General features: G+C 38.0%; 1 protein-coding gene across 2 annotated transcripts in view; it reads left to right on the forward strand.

Moving 5' to 3' along the window:
- The window catches only part of SLC38A4 (solute carrier family 38 member 4), a 63323-nt gene that overhangs the window by 33232 nt on the left and 11657 nt on the right, over positions 1–18434 (forward strand). For both annotated transcript variants that reach the window (XM_053555439.1, XM_053555438.1), the window contains exons 2-13: positions 775–1005; positions 3694–3784; positions 4527–4642; positions 7357–7430; positions 7879–7971; positions 11763–11844; positions 11934–12016; positions 12145–12203; positions 13031–13306; positions 13440–13519; positions 14785–14885; positions 17178–17302. In XM_053555439.1, coding sequence (XP_053411414.1) covers positions 887–1005; positions 3694–3784; positions 4527–4642; positions 7357–7430; positions 7879–7971; positions 11763–11844; positions 11934–12016; positions 12145–12203; positions 13031–13306; positions 13440–13519; positions 14785–14885; positions 17178–17302 — 1299 coding nt within the window. In that variant the 5' untranslated portion in view covers positions 775–886. The remainder of the gene's footprint in view (positions 1–774; positions 1006–3693; positions 3785–4526; positions 4643–7356; positions 7431–7878; positions 7972–11762; positions 11845–11933; positions 12017–12144; positions 12204–13030; positions 13307–13439; positions 13520–14784; positions 14886–17177; positions 17303–18434) is intronic.

The following is an 18434-nucleotide window of genomic DNA, read 5'->3' on the forward strand; positions in this document are numbered from 1 at the left end:
TTTGGCATTTTTAAAAACACAATGCCAGTCCACCCCTTTTCACTTTATAGTTTAGGAAAAGGAGGTCAAAAAAGTTAAATGCCTTTGTGCTGAGATCCAACAAATTAAAGGCAGAGACTAAACACTAGATCTCTTAGTTGTTAAAACACATTTTAATTTGATATGGATGGTGACTGATGCTGATTCAATAGGAAACCTGTATTTTTTCTTTTGTTACTATTTTTAAGTTAGGCTTCAGGATCCAAGAACCCAGAAAGTGTTTTCCTAAGCATGATATTATGTGTTGTGTTGCATATTCTCAAGCATTAGGTAGTGGTAATTCTTTCGTGCCCAATTAAATTAAAGCAGTAATTTTCTTTGCAGGTATGACTAGCAAAGACATTGTTCAATTCTGCCTTGGTAGAATTTTATCAACAATTAGTTTTGCTTCCCTTTCTTTTAAAGCATGTACTGTATTTACAAATACCTACATTTTCTTGAAGACCACTGCCATGTCTTAAGATTTCTCTTTCTTTCCTTAGTGACTAGTAAAGCATCTGCCTCATTCATTATACATAGGCACTTCATAAATATCTGCTGGTTTAGCAATTATTAGTAATTTTACTGCTTCTCTTCCATTTTTTCTTTGTTGTATTGGGTAAGGACATACTTATGTGACTCAGAAGTTTACTTCCTTTCCATGTTTTATAGAGAGCACACTCAAAGTAGGTGATTCATATTCACTTAACTAATTTAAAGAAAATTATAATGATTTATATTGTGTTCTGTTTGCAGAACAGAGTGTTCTGAACATCAACACAAAGTGAAAGAGCCTCAAACTGAAGGTACAGTATATTATTTACACTGAAGGGGCTTGTGTGTGGACAAGAAAGCGCTGACAGCTCAAATGGATCCCGTGGAGCTGAGAAATGTCAACACCGAGCCAGATGATGAGAGCAGCAGTGGAGACAGCGCCCCAGATAGCTACACCGGGATGGGGAGCTCAGAAAAGGCCGCAATGAGCAGGTAGGGGCTTAAAAATTACCAGGTTCTACAGAAAAAATGACACAGGTTTGTGGACAGGAAAACAGGGGTCTCATTGGAAGAACTGGATTTATTACACATAAATTTGAGATAACAATGACATTGATGTTGGTGCATCAATTCCCTGATCCTGAACTTCAGGGTTGTTGGGCTAGAGAGGTCACCGAGACATGGATCATGGCATTTTCTCAATCAGGTGACTCTTGAGAAAACAGTGTGGTAGAACATAGTGCTTTGGAGTCTCAGGGGTGGTTGCCTGACTTTGGAGACAATATTTATCTTCTTTGAGCGTCAGTGGAAACCATAGAATAGCAAATCAATAGCTACTTTTATGAGGGTTAAAATAGTGCCTGGAATATAGACGGTAGTCGATAAAGATTTGTTCTTTCTCCTTTACTTCATTATCTTTAGTAAATTGATCCAAATATGAGGATTCTTTTGTTTCTGAGAGGTATCCACACAACTATGCCAAGGATGATTAAGCTGTAGGAGACACCTTCCCAAGAACCGTCCTAGGGTCATTCCACTGGGTCTTCACAAAGCCGTAATGGAAAGAGCAACAGTGCTTTTGTTAAACTTCATGCAGTGAGTTCTGGGCCACTCATCATGACTTACCTCTTAACTGCTGGCCTAAACATGGGGCATCAGGTTTGCAATTTCATAACCATTTTAGAAAGATGGGTTTTGTCCATAATTGTTTGGATTAAACCCTTAAATGTAAATTTTTGAGAACTCCAGCATAATGTATTTATTTGGGATCATTATACTTATGTTTTTAATGGATGCTGGGTTTGGTAGCAAAACATTTAACACACTGGGGACATTTCTCTTGTATTATTACACTCTTGGTATGTTTTATGACTACAATTCATCTCATGCCAGAAAAAGAACATGCAAATGCCTCAAAAAGAGAAAATCTATTTACTTTCAAATTTTACACTTTAAACGCTTACTCATGGAGTATAGACACTGGTTCATTGATTAAAGTAAAAGAAATTAAGCATTGGATATTCGAATTTAAATTCCAGGTGACACTTTTGTTTGTATAGACCTTTTTCAGGCCTCTTTTAGGCTTCATTTCATCCTTTGGTCTCAGTTTCCAACAGCAAACATTATGTACCAGTCTTCACATAGCAGGCATATTAATTATTGCTGAGTAAATCACAGAAAGGTGACGGGGCCTGTGGAAATTGAGACAGGTGACAACTCGGGGCTTTCCATGAGCTATAAGGGGAGAAGGTTCTTCATCTGTACACTCAGTGCTGTCTACTTTTCTTGAGTTCTAGAAAAGTACATAAAACTTTGTGGTTTTGTCTGCTATTTCTATGCACACCTTATATTGTTCTCTACTCTCAAAAGGACCCTGCCACTCCTCTTCCTCACCCAATACTTAGGATTAGTTCCTCTTATAAAAAGTAATTTGTACAGCTCTTCCATAACAATTCTTTTCTACTTTATTTCTCAGGATCACTTTAATAAAACATTCTTCAATTATTTTATCCTACTCTTTCATGTAAGAAATGTCCTAAAAATTGCAATCTATCCAATTTGAAAGCACTTTTAAGAAGCATATATATCTGGGCATTTTATATGATAAGTCTGTGTGATATTTTGCAATATAGCAATGCAGTGGTAGCAGCAGGTCTCATTAGTCAAGTCTTACAGGAATTTGGCTGGTTTTAGGTCCATAGCCTCTGAGACCCTTGGTGTGTGACTGCAGGGGCTGAGCAGCATAGTAAGGGGGTGGCTCTGTGACCAAGCTGTGCAGCTTCCAGCCCACACCCAAGAAGACCATAATCACAAGTTCTATGGACAGCAACATTTTAAAGTCTCCTCTTCTTCCCAACTCTTCTACTAATTTATTGGGTTGCCTTAATATTATAATTTTATTTTAACTTCATCCATTAACTAATAATAACCCAAGTATATTTTCAGAGCTATTAAGATGCTCGCACACAACCAAATATAACACAGAGCTATCATTGACCTACTTTCCTGCAAATGTGCTTGTATGTATAAATAGACAGAGCCCCCCAAGAGGGAAAGTACCAGCTACAGGGCCCTGCCTGGAACTTTCTGATGCCACGGAAAATCATAGGCTTAGAGTCCTGCGGATGTGGGCACACTACTTCACTTTTCTGAGCCACAATTGCCTCATCTCTGGAGTAACAGCATGAAAATTCCTCTCATGGGGATATTTTGAGCATCAAATGAGACAAGGATCAGAGTGCCCAGCATTTCATAAATATTGGCTGAATTCATAAGATCATCTGAGTATGTTATGGTAGCACTTCAGAAAACTCAAGAGTCATCACTTGGGACCTTTTCTTCGGAAGGGCCCTAAATGGGAACCAAATGAGTTCTAATTAGTTTCTTTCTTGCATGGCTAATGTGGAAAGGAAGAAATATGGCATAAAAAATTTTTCAACTTAAAATAATATTTCCTTCCTTCATCACATCCTTCCTCTCTCCCAAAGTATATTTGTAAATGATGCTCAGTTATTAGTCTGGTAAGAGCACTTGTGGGAAGGAGGAGAAGAAAAAAATTTTAGGTGTCTTCATTTTCCTCCCCTCATTCAGTTAGTTGATCACTTGAATAGTGAATATAATTCAGAACATTTACCTGGCTATTTTTACTTTCTTATTGTGTGCATGTGTGTACATCTTCAGTCAATTTGCTAATGAAGATGCTGAAAGTCAGAAATTCCTGACAAATGGATTTTATGGAGAGAAGAAGCTGGCAGATTATGACGGTGAACATGTAAGTGAATCTCCGCTTTCAGGCCAGCAAACAGGACTGAGGGTATCTGAGCTACCTAGATCTCTGTGGGAAAACATTGTCACTGAAATTTTCCAAGCTTTGATCAGCACATTCTCTGTTTATTTAGGCCCTTACTGGAATAAGGGCTTGTTTTTCCTGTTCGCCATATGGCTGCATAAATCATTTATGAAATTTACTTGTTTTTTGGAGAAACCATTCTAACCCAAATGTAAATCTGCAGTCATACATGTCTCCCCTTCTTTGTGTTACTCCACTTGTATTTTTTATTTTTTTACTGAGACCTTGGCTGAAACCAAGCGCTGCATTCCATTGAAAATTACATGCTTTTATTGATGGTGAATAATGGTTTTTACTTGCTGTGATTTTTTTCTTAGTCTTCAATTATGGGCTATAAGCTCCTCCATTAAAGATAATGGGAGAATAAGAATAACCTCCCATACACAACTATGGAGCACATTGCAAGTACAAGTTGGTTCTGTCATGTGTAGAACACAAATGTCCTAATGCTATAATTGAGTAAATGAGATGAAAGCTATACTGATTAGTATGATGTAAGCACTCCAATTTGTACAAATAATTAACACACTGAAATGGGCATAAATGTATTTATGATCTGTGTACAAAAGACTTAATTTAAAAAAAAAAAGAATAACCTCCCAATAACCCCCCAAAGTTTACCCTTTGGCAAATGTTTGCTTTGATACATTCCTTTTTCTTCAAGCATCCCGGAACCACCTCCTTTGGGATGTCTTCATTCAACCTGAGTAACGCTATCATGGGCAGCGGAATCCTGGGCTTGTCCTACGCCATGGCCAACACAGGGATCATACTTTTTATGTAAGTGAGTGTACATGTCTACATTTGGCAATGAAGTCCATGCATACTTGGTGATTTTTCAATTAACAATCTGAAGTTTGATGAAAAATCTAAGAAAGAATTAGTGTGTTCCTTTTGTTTTTAGATAAAACAGCAACCCAAGGAAGAATCAGACCAGTCTAATCGGGGTACTTGTTCACCCAACTATCCCTAACCAAATGGCAAAAAATTTATGTGCTCAACCACCTAAAGGCTGGAGCTGCCTCCCCAGCCCATTTCACGAAGTATTTCCTTTTAGCAGTTGAAAAGATCTTTCCCAGAAGCAAATCTGATTTTATCTCACTCTTAGCACAAATCCCCATCTCAAACCAGACTGAAGATCCCTGCATGTCTTGGCCCCACCTCAGACTCCATTCCCTTCACCCATCTGTGACAGACACACTGGACATGATAGCCTTTCCTCTGTGCCAAGCAGGTGCCACTGTCCTCACCATGAAGCCTTCACACATGGTCTTGGAAATCTTCCCTTTCTCCTTCATCTCCTTATTCCTCACATCTCAGCTCAGCTTCACCTGCCTTCCCTGACCTCCATGGCTGGGGGAAATCACCTTACTATATACTTGCCACAGTTTTAATATTTTAATGCGATTGTCTGATTCATTCGGTTAATTTTCATCTCCATTGCAACACTATCATCTCTAGCCAGTTGAGTCCATGTCTGTTTTCGCTCACCACATGTCTGATCCCCAAGACCTAACCCAGTGCCTGGTACAGAAAATATTCATTGAATGACTGAAGCTTATTTCAAACCTGTGTGCTTTCACCTAACTTGCTCAAATACTGTTGAGGGGTCGCAGCGTCTCATGCTGACCTGTGAGATAGTTACAGGGTCATCTGTGATGGACAACCACAGACATGTATGTGTATTATGAACAGCCTTTCTAAGACATAGTTGGCAGCAGTGGAATGCTTCATAAGAATGAAATCTAATATTAAGCCTCAATGTTGATGCAGACCTTAATCCCAAATGCAGGGCTAGAGAGTTAAATAACAGTCTAAGAATGCAACATTTACGTTGTGTGTGTGTATATATATATACATATATATTTATATATTATTTATGTTCTGAACATCACATATGATTAGATCATCAGACAGTTATTTGAGGGCTAAGGATCAGCACTATAAACATTTATATTGTGTTAGTGCTTTGAGCTGTTTTGTGTATAATATTCTTCAGGTGAACAGGTTTCTATAACTTTACTTTTATAAACTGTGTTTGAAATAAACTAGGGTTTTCTTTATTATTTGGGTCTTCGTGGTTAGAGGTGTATTCATGTATTTGCATGCTTTTGTAAAGTGCATTACCTTTAAGGCAAAAAAGACTGCCTTCTCCTTATTAGAAAGTTATAGTAGATAACTGATGAATAGAAAGAAGTACAAGACACTTCCCCTACTAAATCCCCAGAGTCCTAGATCATGTTCATAGGAGAAGAATATTCCATTCTTAAAACAAGGACCTCATTTTAGGGCTATAACCTTTTAACAGATTGATTTGGTCAAAGCAGTGAAAGTGTTAAATATCATGGGGGTGTTTTGTGTGTCAAAGTAGCACAGACTAGATTCAGTTTTCTCCCTTACTTCATCGCAAATAACATAGTATTCCATTGGTTTTATTTTTAGTATTCTCTGCCAAAACAAGTACATGTTTAGGATATAGGAAATGTTCTTTATTCTTTGAGAATAGCTAAGTTCATAAGGCAAGTGGAAATATGTAACACTACGTCATTGGTTCAACTGAGTGGCAGACATGTTGATGAAAATGAGAGTACGCTATAGCTGGAGTGAATATAAAATGTGTAACTCATGGTTCAAATGTACATTTATAACATGAGTTTTATTGGGAATTACCAAAAAGTTAGATCAATTGTGGAAAAAATCTTTAGTGTGTTCTTATGTAAAATAAAGAAAGATTTCTTTTAATATCGGGTAAGAATTTATTTATGACATAGATGCTCTCTCTACCCTCTTATTTTTGTGCTCCAATTGTTGGTTTTGGAAAAATGCTGATCAGTGTAAACATGAAGAAACTACACATGCGTGTGGACATGTGAAAGGATTCTGGCACCAGAAATGATTTCTTTCTGAATAGAATAAAGGAATTTTCCTGCCCCCTGGATTTACCTCTCTCTGCCTTTTCCATTGCACATGCAACTGCCTGACTCTCTGGTTGGCGGAGAACCTTGTATCACCAATGTACAGGAACAGCAGTGAGGAGCCGAGTCTGCATGCCTTGGCTTCTGGATTCCTAGCTTTTAGGTTAAGATTCAGTCAGGCAACTGAATAGCCCTTTAGTTCTAAATGTTGATGTGACCATCATGCAAATACAATGGCCATATGTGCATGTGCTAAGTAAGTAGATGCAGTATTTGCTCATTTTTGCTGTACTCTTAGCATCTAAGCTATGAGCCAGGTTCTACAATTGAGTAACACTAAAGCATACTTGTTAGGAATGTAAGGTAGCAGGTTTGGGCATGTAAAATACAGCAAATGCTAATTCTGTGGCATTAAAGGGTATGTGTAGAGCTCTGGAATCTCTCAGCTTCCCCCAAATCCACATGCTTTTGGAAAGTTGGTGATTAAAAAGACCCATGTGATCATCTATGTAACATCTAACATTATTATGACTTACTTATTGTAGAAACCTTATTACTGACTCTCTGTTCCCTTTATAGAATCATGCTGCTTGCTGTGGCCATACTATCCCTCTATTCAGTTCACCTTTTATTAAAGACGTCCAAGGAAGGAGGTATGCTTCCCCTTAAATCCAAGACACTCTGTTTTGATTCTCATAAAAGAGTATTTCAGTCTAGAGCTTTATAACCTTAGGATGACTTCAGTCAATTTCTCATTTCATTTTCTTCTGACCTCAGTGACACGGTCTCTCAATGTTTTCAGTTGTTCGGGCAAATAAGAGGGAGGAGTGAAAGTCAAGTAGCTCAGAAAAAAAAGAAACTTTTAGTGGATGGTAGAAAGAACAATTGGATTTGCTATGAGCCCCTGAAATGAATGAAGCCATTGCTTCTTGCCTGAAGAACATTTTAACATATTGGTTTTTGAGGTTGCATCGTTGCTATTTATAATTTCTAGATGATGTTTATTTACATGTTTGAGACTCCAGTGTAGAATTATATTATAGAAATATTTTGGTCATTAATATGGTCTTTTTAACAAGGCTATTTCATCTTTGATTGTAGGGTCTTTAATTTATGAAAAATTAGGGGAAAAAGCATTTGGATGGCCTGGAAAAATTGGAGCTTTTGTTTCCATTACAATGCAGAACATTGGAGGTAAGAGGATATAGCTTCCAATGGACTACTTAACCTCTCTATAGAATGTTCAGTAAATAAGAAAATTCTCTTATGGTAATGAACGAGCACTTTAAATACAGAAAAATCACTGCTTCCTTCTTGTGCCTTATAATTCTTAAATTTAAAAAATGAAGTTTTTTAAGTAGATTTACTGTCCTTTTATTAAAAATATCAATATATAAGAATGAAATAATATATAAAACCTACCAATTTAATTCTAGAATTAAAATATAAAATAAAAGCGTTCTTGATTTTTGGTGCTGTGATAGCATCATTTTTTTTTTTTTTTTTTTGTAGAGACAGAGTCTCACTTTATGGCCCTCGGTAGAGTGCCGTGGCCTCACACAGCTCACAGCAACCTCCAACTCCTGGGCTTAAGCGATTCTCTTGCCTCAGCCTCCCGAGTAGCTGGGACTACAGGCGCCCGCCACAACGCCCGGCTATTTTTTGGTTGCAGTTTGGCCAGGGCCGGGTTTGAACCCGCCACCCTCAGTATACGGGGCCGGCGCCCTACCGACTGAACCACAGGCGCCGCCCCGCATCATTTTTTTTTTTTTATTTATTTTTATTTTTTGCAGTTTTTGGCCGGGGCTGGGTTTGAACCTGCCACCTCTGGCATGTGGGGCTGGCGCCCTACTCCTTTGAGCCATAGGTGCCACCCAGCATTATTATTTTTAAAAAGTAAAACGTGTATTTATTTCTGTCATTGTCACAACAGTTAATGTTTCTAAGCATAATTTAATTTATTCCATAAAATTGAAAGGCAGGTGTCTGGGACAGGCAAGGGGGACACAGTGAAATGCTTTGGTCCTTGAGACACAGCCTGCACAGAGCCAGCCCGCTGGAGAGGCCAGCCCAACTCCATTAGGAGTTATACTAAGGCAAAACTCTGGTTAGGTGGCAGGACTATAAGCCACAGTCTTGTTGGTTCTACAGAGCCTTGTAATTCCCACTGTATTATAATTTCAAGGGTAGAGCCTGGAAATACGTATTCTTAGCAGCGGTCTAGCTGGCATGTTTGTCTACCAGCTTCACACTGGTTCTGTGTGTCTTTGACCCTCAGGAGGCATCCAGACCCATAGTTCAGATGTCCTGCTGGTTACGTCCTGCTGCCTGGCCCCAAGTGTATTCCCACACGGTGGCACTTTATTTCCTCACCTCCGTCCCACTCCCCAAACCTGCTGTCCTTTTCCTTTGTTCTTTCTTCTGTCAATGAATACCACCAGCAGCCATCCAGTTTCTTAAGCCAGAAATCTGGGTGGTGGTGGTGTCAGCCAAAACGCTTTTTCTCTTTTCTGAAAGTCCAATCAAATGCCCAATCCTGTCCATTTGATCTTTTACGTGCCTTTTGAGTCTCCCACAAAGTCATTGTGAGGATGAAAGAAAAAAAGATGGCACATAATGAGCATGTTAGTACCTGCTTCCTTACTCCCTGGTTCTCTGCCTCAGTATACATGTCTCTGGAGCCCCCCGATTAGTGTTTAAATGAACATTTTATAAGTGTAAAACAAATACATGTTAATTGTGAAAGTCTAAAATATTACATAAATATATAAATTACCAAGAAAAGTTTACCTAAGTCACCCTCAGAAATATCTACTTGTAGGTTTTCTCCAAGTCTAATTTGGTATTGTTAAAATTGGATCATCTCCTAATATTGATTTTCAGCTTGCTTTCAAATTTAACAATGTGCTTGAATATATTCGCATGCTATTCTTTTAACAGCTTTTGAGTTTTCTATTATACAAATGTACCATGATTGGCTTACAGAGTCCTTATTGATAAGTAGCCGGATTATTTCTAATTTTTCACTTTCACAAAAATGCTGCAATGAATAAGTATAGAAGCCTCTCAAATCCCACCGAATAGACTGCTTTACATTTGGTTCAAATTCTCAGCCATATTAAGATTTAAAGTATCTAGAATTTTATAGGATCGCCTCATAGTTGATCTTATTTACTTGTTTTGACAACTGAAATAACCAGGCAAAACCATATTTATCCCTGAACTCCAGTAGCTGAGTGGCAGCAGCAGCATCTATAGTTCAAATACAACCACTATTAGGCTTCTAAATAATGGAATAAACTATAAAGTGGTCTCTAGGTCAAGCCACATGCCTATGAGACATGTGGCTTCAAGGAAGTAAGACGAAATTTCCTAATACCATCCCAGAAAATGCTCCTATTTTGGATACTCCATGATTAGCTTATATTTGGCATAAGGGAAAGTGTATTTCTATATTTAACGATCCCACCGTTAGCATGTTGAATTTTCCCAATCCCCTAAAAAATTAACATTTACTGCAAATGTTTTAAAATGAGCAGAATAGTGTTGACCTTACTCAGACTGGTCTGGATCATTCTGAATTTTTGAAGACCAAACACATTAACAGTGGTGACATCACTGACAGTCAGCGATTAATAGCTCTCACACTGAACAGGACCTCACTGAGTCAGTTAATCAGAAATGTCTCCTCTGTTTATGCTCTGTAAGATTTAGCTTTAGCCAGGATCTCTGTAAAGATTAACCAAATAATGTGTACAGAAGATATATCAGCTATTCTAAAAATCATTTTACTTTGGCAGAAACACCAGACCAGGAGTTAGAGCACTTGTGTTTTAGAGGTAGCCTGTCCTTTTCAAGCTGTGTGATCTGGACGTCTCATTTAAACTTCCAAAATCTTCAGATCTTCCACTGCAGAGGGAAGATAACAATATATACCTGGTCATCTCACAGGGCTGTTCAGATGATCAAATGAAGTAATGTGCAGATCTAAATAAGGTGGAGAATTCTTATCACCCTTATTATCTACATTTGAAGTTAAGAAAATATTTTTAAACTATTAATAGTTCCATTTACAACCTAGATAATCTGTTTTAAATGCCTTTTAGCAAAAATCCACCAGAAGGATGTAGCATATATGTAAAGTTTCCATGTGAATCTAGTCAGTTTCATTTTTAATTGAATCTCTTGACTGTGTGTCAAATAACAAATTTATATCACACTTCACTGTATGGATGACTTGAGAAAGAGGGTGTTGCAACAGTGTTTAAAATTTTAGGCAAAATTGTTATACATATGGATACATATACGGTTTTCCAGGGAGAGCATTTATAGATTACATCAGATTTTCAAAAGAGTACATGCTAACTTACATATCATGTACCTACATGTTCATAAAATTTTGACCCTTTGCATAATTTCTTATTTGACAAAGGGTGGGGGAAAACAATTATCTTTTGTATTCTTTTATCAGCATAGGAAATCTCCAGCTTCAACAACAAGTGGTCTGAGACGTTGTGTCCTTCTCAGGGAGAACCCAGAGAACTAGATTGGCGTCCACCTGGAGCGAGCCAGGCTTCACAGCTCTGCCCCCCTCTGGTTGAGCCCAGGCCTTTTGTTCCCGGATCATTGCCCAAGTGATAGACACTAAAACAGGCATACTCAGTACAGGCCATTATGACTTATAATTGACCTGGATAAAACTTTAAAACTACAGCTTCACTGTAAACTTTAAAGCTGGATTTAACACAGAATCAACACCAATACTGTTAGCAAAGGTCCACCTTTACAAGAGCTAGAGGGACAAATGTTTATTTTTGAAAAGAACTTGGATGCAGTACAGAATACACAGTGGCTTTTCTTTCCATTTGGGGGATTAGATGTTCATCTTACAGAGAATAGCAGCCCAAAATGTCATGACTTCTTACGATTTGACTATGACTTCAGTGCTATGCACTACCACTAAGCTGCCACATTTTCTGTTTTAGCAATGTCAAGCTACCTCTTTATCATTAAATATGAACTACCTGAAGTAATCAGAGCATTCATGGGACTTGAAGAAAATACTGGGTATGTCTTATGTTCCCCCTGTGATATCAACCCCATCATTCTACTTGGTCTTTCCAATCCTAATATTTTTGTCTCTCTTTCTTGTCTAGAGAATGGTACCTGGACGGCAACTACCTCATCATATTTGTGTCTGTTGGAATTATTCTTCCACTTTCTCTTCTTAAAAATTTAGGTAAAAATATTTTCCAACTGAAAATATGTTTCTAGCTGAAAATATTTCCAATTTTATGTCATAGTCTTGTAGATAAGCTGATCATAGATACCATATTCACCTTCCAAACTTTTTCTGCTGACTCCTAGGTTACCTTGGTTATACCAGTGGATTTTCTCTTACCTGCATGGTGTTTTTTGTCAGTGTGGTAAGTGATGGGTTGACGTGATTCTTGTAGCTTGGTGAGCATGAGATGCTTTTTGTGCCTGAATTAGTGTTTTCATGTTCGTGAAAGCACTTCACTAGCATGACGTGGTTCTGGCATCACAAAGGATTTTCTTGTATACTAATTTGGAATGAAAAAAGAGCATCCAGGAGTTTAAAAATAGTTGAGTTTGAATGCTAAGGTGGTTGCTAATGGTATGTTCTGGGCACACTGGGTATATTTTTGGACAAAAGGAACACTTCAGGCAGGAACATTACAATAACCCAGTACGTAGAAAAGTGGAGGAAGTGGGCTAAACCATGAACCCATGAATCAGCTATTCTCTCTTATGCATTCTACCCATTAAGAGAAGGCCACCACCGTGGGATTATAGAAATCTTCTCCCTGCCCTTGACAAAAGGGAGAATTTCTTGCACTACCATGAATGCCAAAATTTATTCATTCCCCCACAAAGTAAAGAAAGAATAGAAAATTTGTGATAACCCATGCCATAATTAGTTAGAAGAAATAAAGGATATGAAATTTAGCAAAGAAATGATTATCTTTCATATGGAAGAACATGAAAGAGGCTTGGGTGGGATTCGTGCAAAATGCTGTCCTGTTGACTCTAAGGGGCAGGGCTGCCAATCAGAGTTCCAACTCTCTCCTGATAACAGAGGCAAGAGGGAGTCTATGTTGTCCATTAGTCTAAACTGAATCCCAACTGAGCTCCTTCTCCCCCACCCCTTAAGCCCACATCTAGATGCTTATTTCATTGTTTTTCCTTAAAAGGCTGACTTTTTTTTTTTTTTTTTTTTGACTGGGTCTAGGTGATTTCTAAGAAATTCCAGATACCCTGCCCTCTGCCTGTTCTGGATCACAATGTTGGAAATCTGACATTCAACAACACACTTCCAATGCATGTGATAAAGTTGCCCAACAACTCTGAGAGTACAGATGTAAACTTCATGATGGATTACACCCACCGCAATCCTGCCAGGCTGGATGAGAATCAGGCCAAGGGCTCTCTTCATGACAGTGGAGTGGAGTATGAAGCCCATAGTGATGACAAGTGTCAACCCAAATACTTCGTATTCAACTCTCGGGTAAGTGAGAGGCCCAGACCTGTCATGAGCCTAAGTAATGTGGCCTCTGAGCTTTTATTTCACAAAATGAGATGGCCTGAGATCAGCATCTGTGTGGGAATGCTAAACATGTGGTGTTGTCTTTGTTTTTCAGACGGCCTATGCAATTCCTATCCTAGCATTTGCTTTTGTATGCCACCCTGAGGTTCTTCCCATCTACAGTGAACTTAAAGAGTAAGGCAGACATCATTTTAGCATTCTAATTTGCTTTGGAAAATCTGCTCATATGTTCAAAGGTGCTTTAAGAGGAAACATGGTTCATAGCTTTCTCTTCAGAAGAAGTTTGTGCTACATCTACTCATTAATACCTTGCTTGCCTCCTTCTCTCCCATCTTTCCACTACAATGGCTGAAGGGAGGGTTCAGGGCAGGGAAATGAGGATCAGCAAATGGTTGTAATGGTTTAGGAAGATGTTGGGAATTTACATTTGAATTTTGGTGGGAAGAAATGATGTCATCTGGACAGGAATGGCAACACCCAGGATACCAAAAATTATGGTTATGGTGGCCTTGATAAGCCACTGGTGTCCTCTATGGTCAGTTCCTAACCCTTGTCTAAAAGACATTCAGCACAAGAAATGTGCCAATATCTGTCCTTCGTCTTCTTATCTGTGTAATGAAGACATTGGCTCAAATATCTTTCTTCCTTCAGCTGATGATCTATGATTTGTTCATATGCAATATTATCTTCTCTTTGAGATTGTTGACATTTGCTTGGGGACAAAGGATCTGAGCTCACTATAGCATCTTCCTTTTTTACCTTTAAGGGAGGGTGTCATATGGTAATTCTCAACTTCTTTAATCCAGAAGTCAATAACCTCAGTCTTCATTCTCACTAAATAGTGACCCCTTTCCCTACAAATTCTGATTTGCTCATAAATTATTTTGAAGTCTTTGAGTTACTTTGAAAATCACATGATGCCATTACTCTTGAAGACGACAGTTGACCTTAGGCAGCTGGGTGCCCTCTAGAAGGACTTCCAGAAGCTGTTCCAGTAACAATATCAGGCTTCCTGGTTGTCTGAACTCTTGGCAGTAGTTATTTTGCTGAATCTAGTAGATTCCTTTTGTTATTAAAATCAGCTCATCATGAAATTCAAAAGCTTTCTACATTAGAAGCCAGGTTGATCTTTCTGTTAATTGCATTCTTAATTATTCAGTAGATAAGCTTTCTTATTGATATAAAATAGACTGTTCCCCTTATGGGGAAATGGTTGTTGCTAAGACTGAGGAAGACTGGAGGAATAGTGTTTAAGAAAGATGGAAACCAACCCTCACTGGTTTAAAGACAAATTTATATCAGCTATAAGTTTACGCACAAGAAATGAAGTTTCATTATGAGCAATACAGTCATACTTAAATTATTCTTATTTTAATTTTAAAAAGTGACATTGTCATATGTTTTTAAAAAACAAAGCTCAGTGTTCTTTTTCTTTTCAGTCGGTCCCGGAGGAAAATGCAAACAGTGTCAAATATTTCCATCACGGGGATGCTCATCATGTACCTGCTTGCTGCCCTCTTTGGCTACCTAACCTTCTATGGTAGGCCACTCCATCAAAGTCATTGTCTGTGCAAATCCTGGTTAGACTGATCACTGACCCGGCTAGATAGAATTTTTTAATTGCCCTTTATAAGCATGATCTATAGATGATGTATTCTCAATTCACATGCTATTCTAGCTTTGTTATTTGACCTAAGGAAATGAGACCTGAACCAGCTTGGTTAACAAGTTACAATCTGTGAACCCACAGATATTCTATTTAAAAAAAAAAATCCTTCCAACTAAATTATTTTCCATCAGGGATAGCTATTTCTTTGACTAGACTGCCTAATCCAGTTCAGGGTAGAAGCAACAAGAATGAATCCAATTGCATGTGGTAAAGCTCTTTTGATGGAAAAATTAACTACCAAGGATATGGCAGAAACATTACAAAGTCTTCAAGTATGAACTTGCTTCTTATTTACCAGTTGAGTCAAATCTGAGGATTTTGTATTAGGTAAAATTTTTGGCTTATCCTATTCGGTTATAGTGAATGGTTTTCTAAGAAAGATAAGGACATGACAGAATTTCCTTCAATCTAGGAATGCACTACAAAAAAACAAAATATGTGACTATGGCCACTTTAGATTACTCCTGAAACATTTCCTCTCTGGCATGTTAACAGTAAACAAAGCAGGTAGAATCATATTCCTTCTATGAAGTATGGCCCTACAGACAAATTTTATGGAATCAAACACTGAACCGGTAGCACATGTTCACAGTAATCAGGGTGTCAATGTAAAGATATTTTTTGTATAAGCCTTTCTTTTTGAATTTTTTTTTCTGAATCATTTGGTAATTAAATTTGTAGAGAAAAAAGACTCAGGAGTAGATCATCGTTTGTTTAGATTTTTTTTTAATTAGACTAATATTTGACTATTAACCAAGCACGTGCTTTCTATTAGATGCTAACTTCTTGCTGATGGTGAACTAATGAAAGTCAGGGTCATATCACCAAAGGTGTTTTTATCCCTGTATGTCTGACCTTAAGGGGAGGAGAGATAAAATCAAACTACATCTGATTGAGTAAATATTTCCTGCCATTTGTGTCTAGAACTCAGAATGGATGTGTTTTCAAGGAGGACAGCATCTTAAAACTACAGCATTATTCATGGGCAACCCTGGAAAAATCATACTAATTTATCCTTACATGCATGTTAATTACACTTTAGTGAGTTTCATAAGTCAAGCCAATACTTGAAAAAGCCTGGAGTATATGTTTCAGCGTTGTGATAGTGTCGTAAGAGGCATAATTGTTGAACTTGAAAATATGTTAGAGATCATTTGTCCTGAGTTTCCAGACTGAGTTTGGATGACTGGCGTCAGGCTCAGCTGGACAGATGGGGGCAGAGGAAGGAAAGGGAAGGAATGGGAAAGACAAGCTGGTGGAGGTTTTTTCTTTTCTTTTTCTTTTTCTTTTATTTTTACTTAACCCCTCCCTTCCATCAGGAGACCATGTCCCCTGTGGATAGACTATTTTTTTTTATTACGTCATAAACACATAGATCATGTCCACATCTATGCCTTTATGGGGTACAATGTGCTGATTTGATATACAATTAGGAGTGCTTACATCAAACTAGTTAACATAGCCTTCACCTTATTTACTTAATTATTGTGTTAAGACATTTATACTCTCTACTTCATAGATTTGACATGTACCCTTGCAATGTGAACCATAGGAATGGTCCCACCGCTTATCCTCCTTCCATCAAATCTCCCCCTCCCCTCCCATGCCCCAAGCTGGTGGGGTTTATGCCTCTTATTCTCTTTGATTGGAGCCCCTCAGCCTCTCTGAGGGTTTGTGATGTTTCTGTATCATATAGAGAGCGATATCCTGATGCAAAGGAGCTCCTAAGCCATTTCATATGAGCTCTTGCAGCTTTATAATCTTTAGGGCCCCTTTTGTTCATTTTTTCCCAGTTTGTTGTGTTTCAATAACATCCAAAAGTTACCTTATTTAATTTGATGCCTTGAAGGCTAATGAGAAAGGGAGTCACATTCAGTAACTTACGTATAAGAAAAGATTCTCAAAAAATAGTTACCTGTAATAAATCTCTTTCACCATCCACTCACTTCCCCCACAAAAAAAAAAACCTGTGTTCAAAACCTTTGGTCATTTAAAAAAGGTTCATCGTTAATTAGCTCAGACACATGGTAAGAACCAAAGTGTCTGGACTCCCAGACCTGGGTCTTTTCTGCTGTACCATGTTCCTCCATAAAATGTTGCTGCAAGCAACCAGTGCCAACTTGACAACACCAATTGAACCTGTTGCCTTCTTCCTGTCCGTAGGAGAAGTTGAAGATGAATTACTTCATGCTTACAGCAAAGTATACACATTTGATACCCCTCTTCTCATGGTACGCCTGGCCGTCCTTGTGGCAGTAACGCTAACTGTGCCCATTGTCCTGTTCCCAGTAAGTACCTAAGGCTTTGATGAAGGAAACGTATTTGACATCATAGATTAGTGGCCGTGCTGTATTTTGATTAAATGTGGATTTAATTATAATGTGAGTTTGCTGTTGCAATTCTAGAAGCCATCATTATTTTCATATAGCATTTTGGAGCCATTTAAAATTGATCACATAATATGTAGATAGATAAAGTACTTTTAGGTGGTAAGTATTTTTTAAGTTTGGGGTAAAAAAATCCTGAAATTTACTTTTAAACTCAAATTCAAAAAGTGGAGCTTGAGCTTCTGTCTTGGAGATTAGTAAAAAGGAATAGGAGTTCGTGTAACTTCTGAAATTTGAAAACCAAAGCCACATTAACTTTCAAATCATGTTGAATTTCACCACAATTTTGAAGGTATTTCAGTTTCTTCTCAACTTTTTTGTGTTGCAATACCATCCAAAAGGCACCTTGTTTAATCTGATGCCTTGAAGGCTGATGAGAAGAGGGTTTGTGTTAAACAAATTATATACTAGAGAAAATTTCAGAAAACATAATTGTGTTATCTATTCTATCTTTCTCTCATCCACCCACCTCCCCCACAATAAAAACCAACACATGCCCTCTGGCAGACTCAGACCTTGGTCACCCCTTTTTGGCACTTGCCCTTGGCGTCAGTTTGTTCTGGAATAACATGAGCCGGGCTGGTGGTAGAGATTTGAGCTGTATGAGTTAAAACTGCCACCTATGGATAAACACAGTTCTTCACCCTCCTGCCAACTCTTCTTTCCTAAACACTAAATTTATTCATACATTTCAGGGGGGAAAAATAAGTCACACAGTAACCAGCACTGTCCTGCACAGAATGTTCCATACAGGGAGGGCCTGGCTATGAGAACTACTTATATAATGACACTATGATTGCTTTAAATGCAGCTTGTGTGCTGAAATATATTTTGGCACATTCCTTTTTCATGAAATCAGATCCTTATTACTATGGTGGCTAATATTTTACTCTTTAAATAATGTCTTGCCTCTACTATGTCTGAAAGTATTTCAAATGACATGCACACAGTTTTAGCCTAAAATTAGCTTCATCGTGGGTACAAGACAGAAGACAGCTATAAACAGAAGGTGTACGTTAGGGTAAAATTTCCA

This window comes from Nycticebus coucang, chromosome 12, assembly GCF_027406575.1.
Source record: "Nycticebus coucang isolate mNycCou1 chromosome 12, mNycCou1.pri, whole genome shotgun sequence".
NCBI lineage: Eukaryota > Metazoa > Chordata > Mammalia > Primates > Lorisidae > Nycticebus > Nycticebus coucang.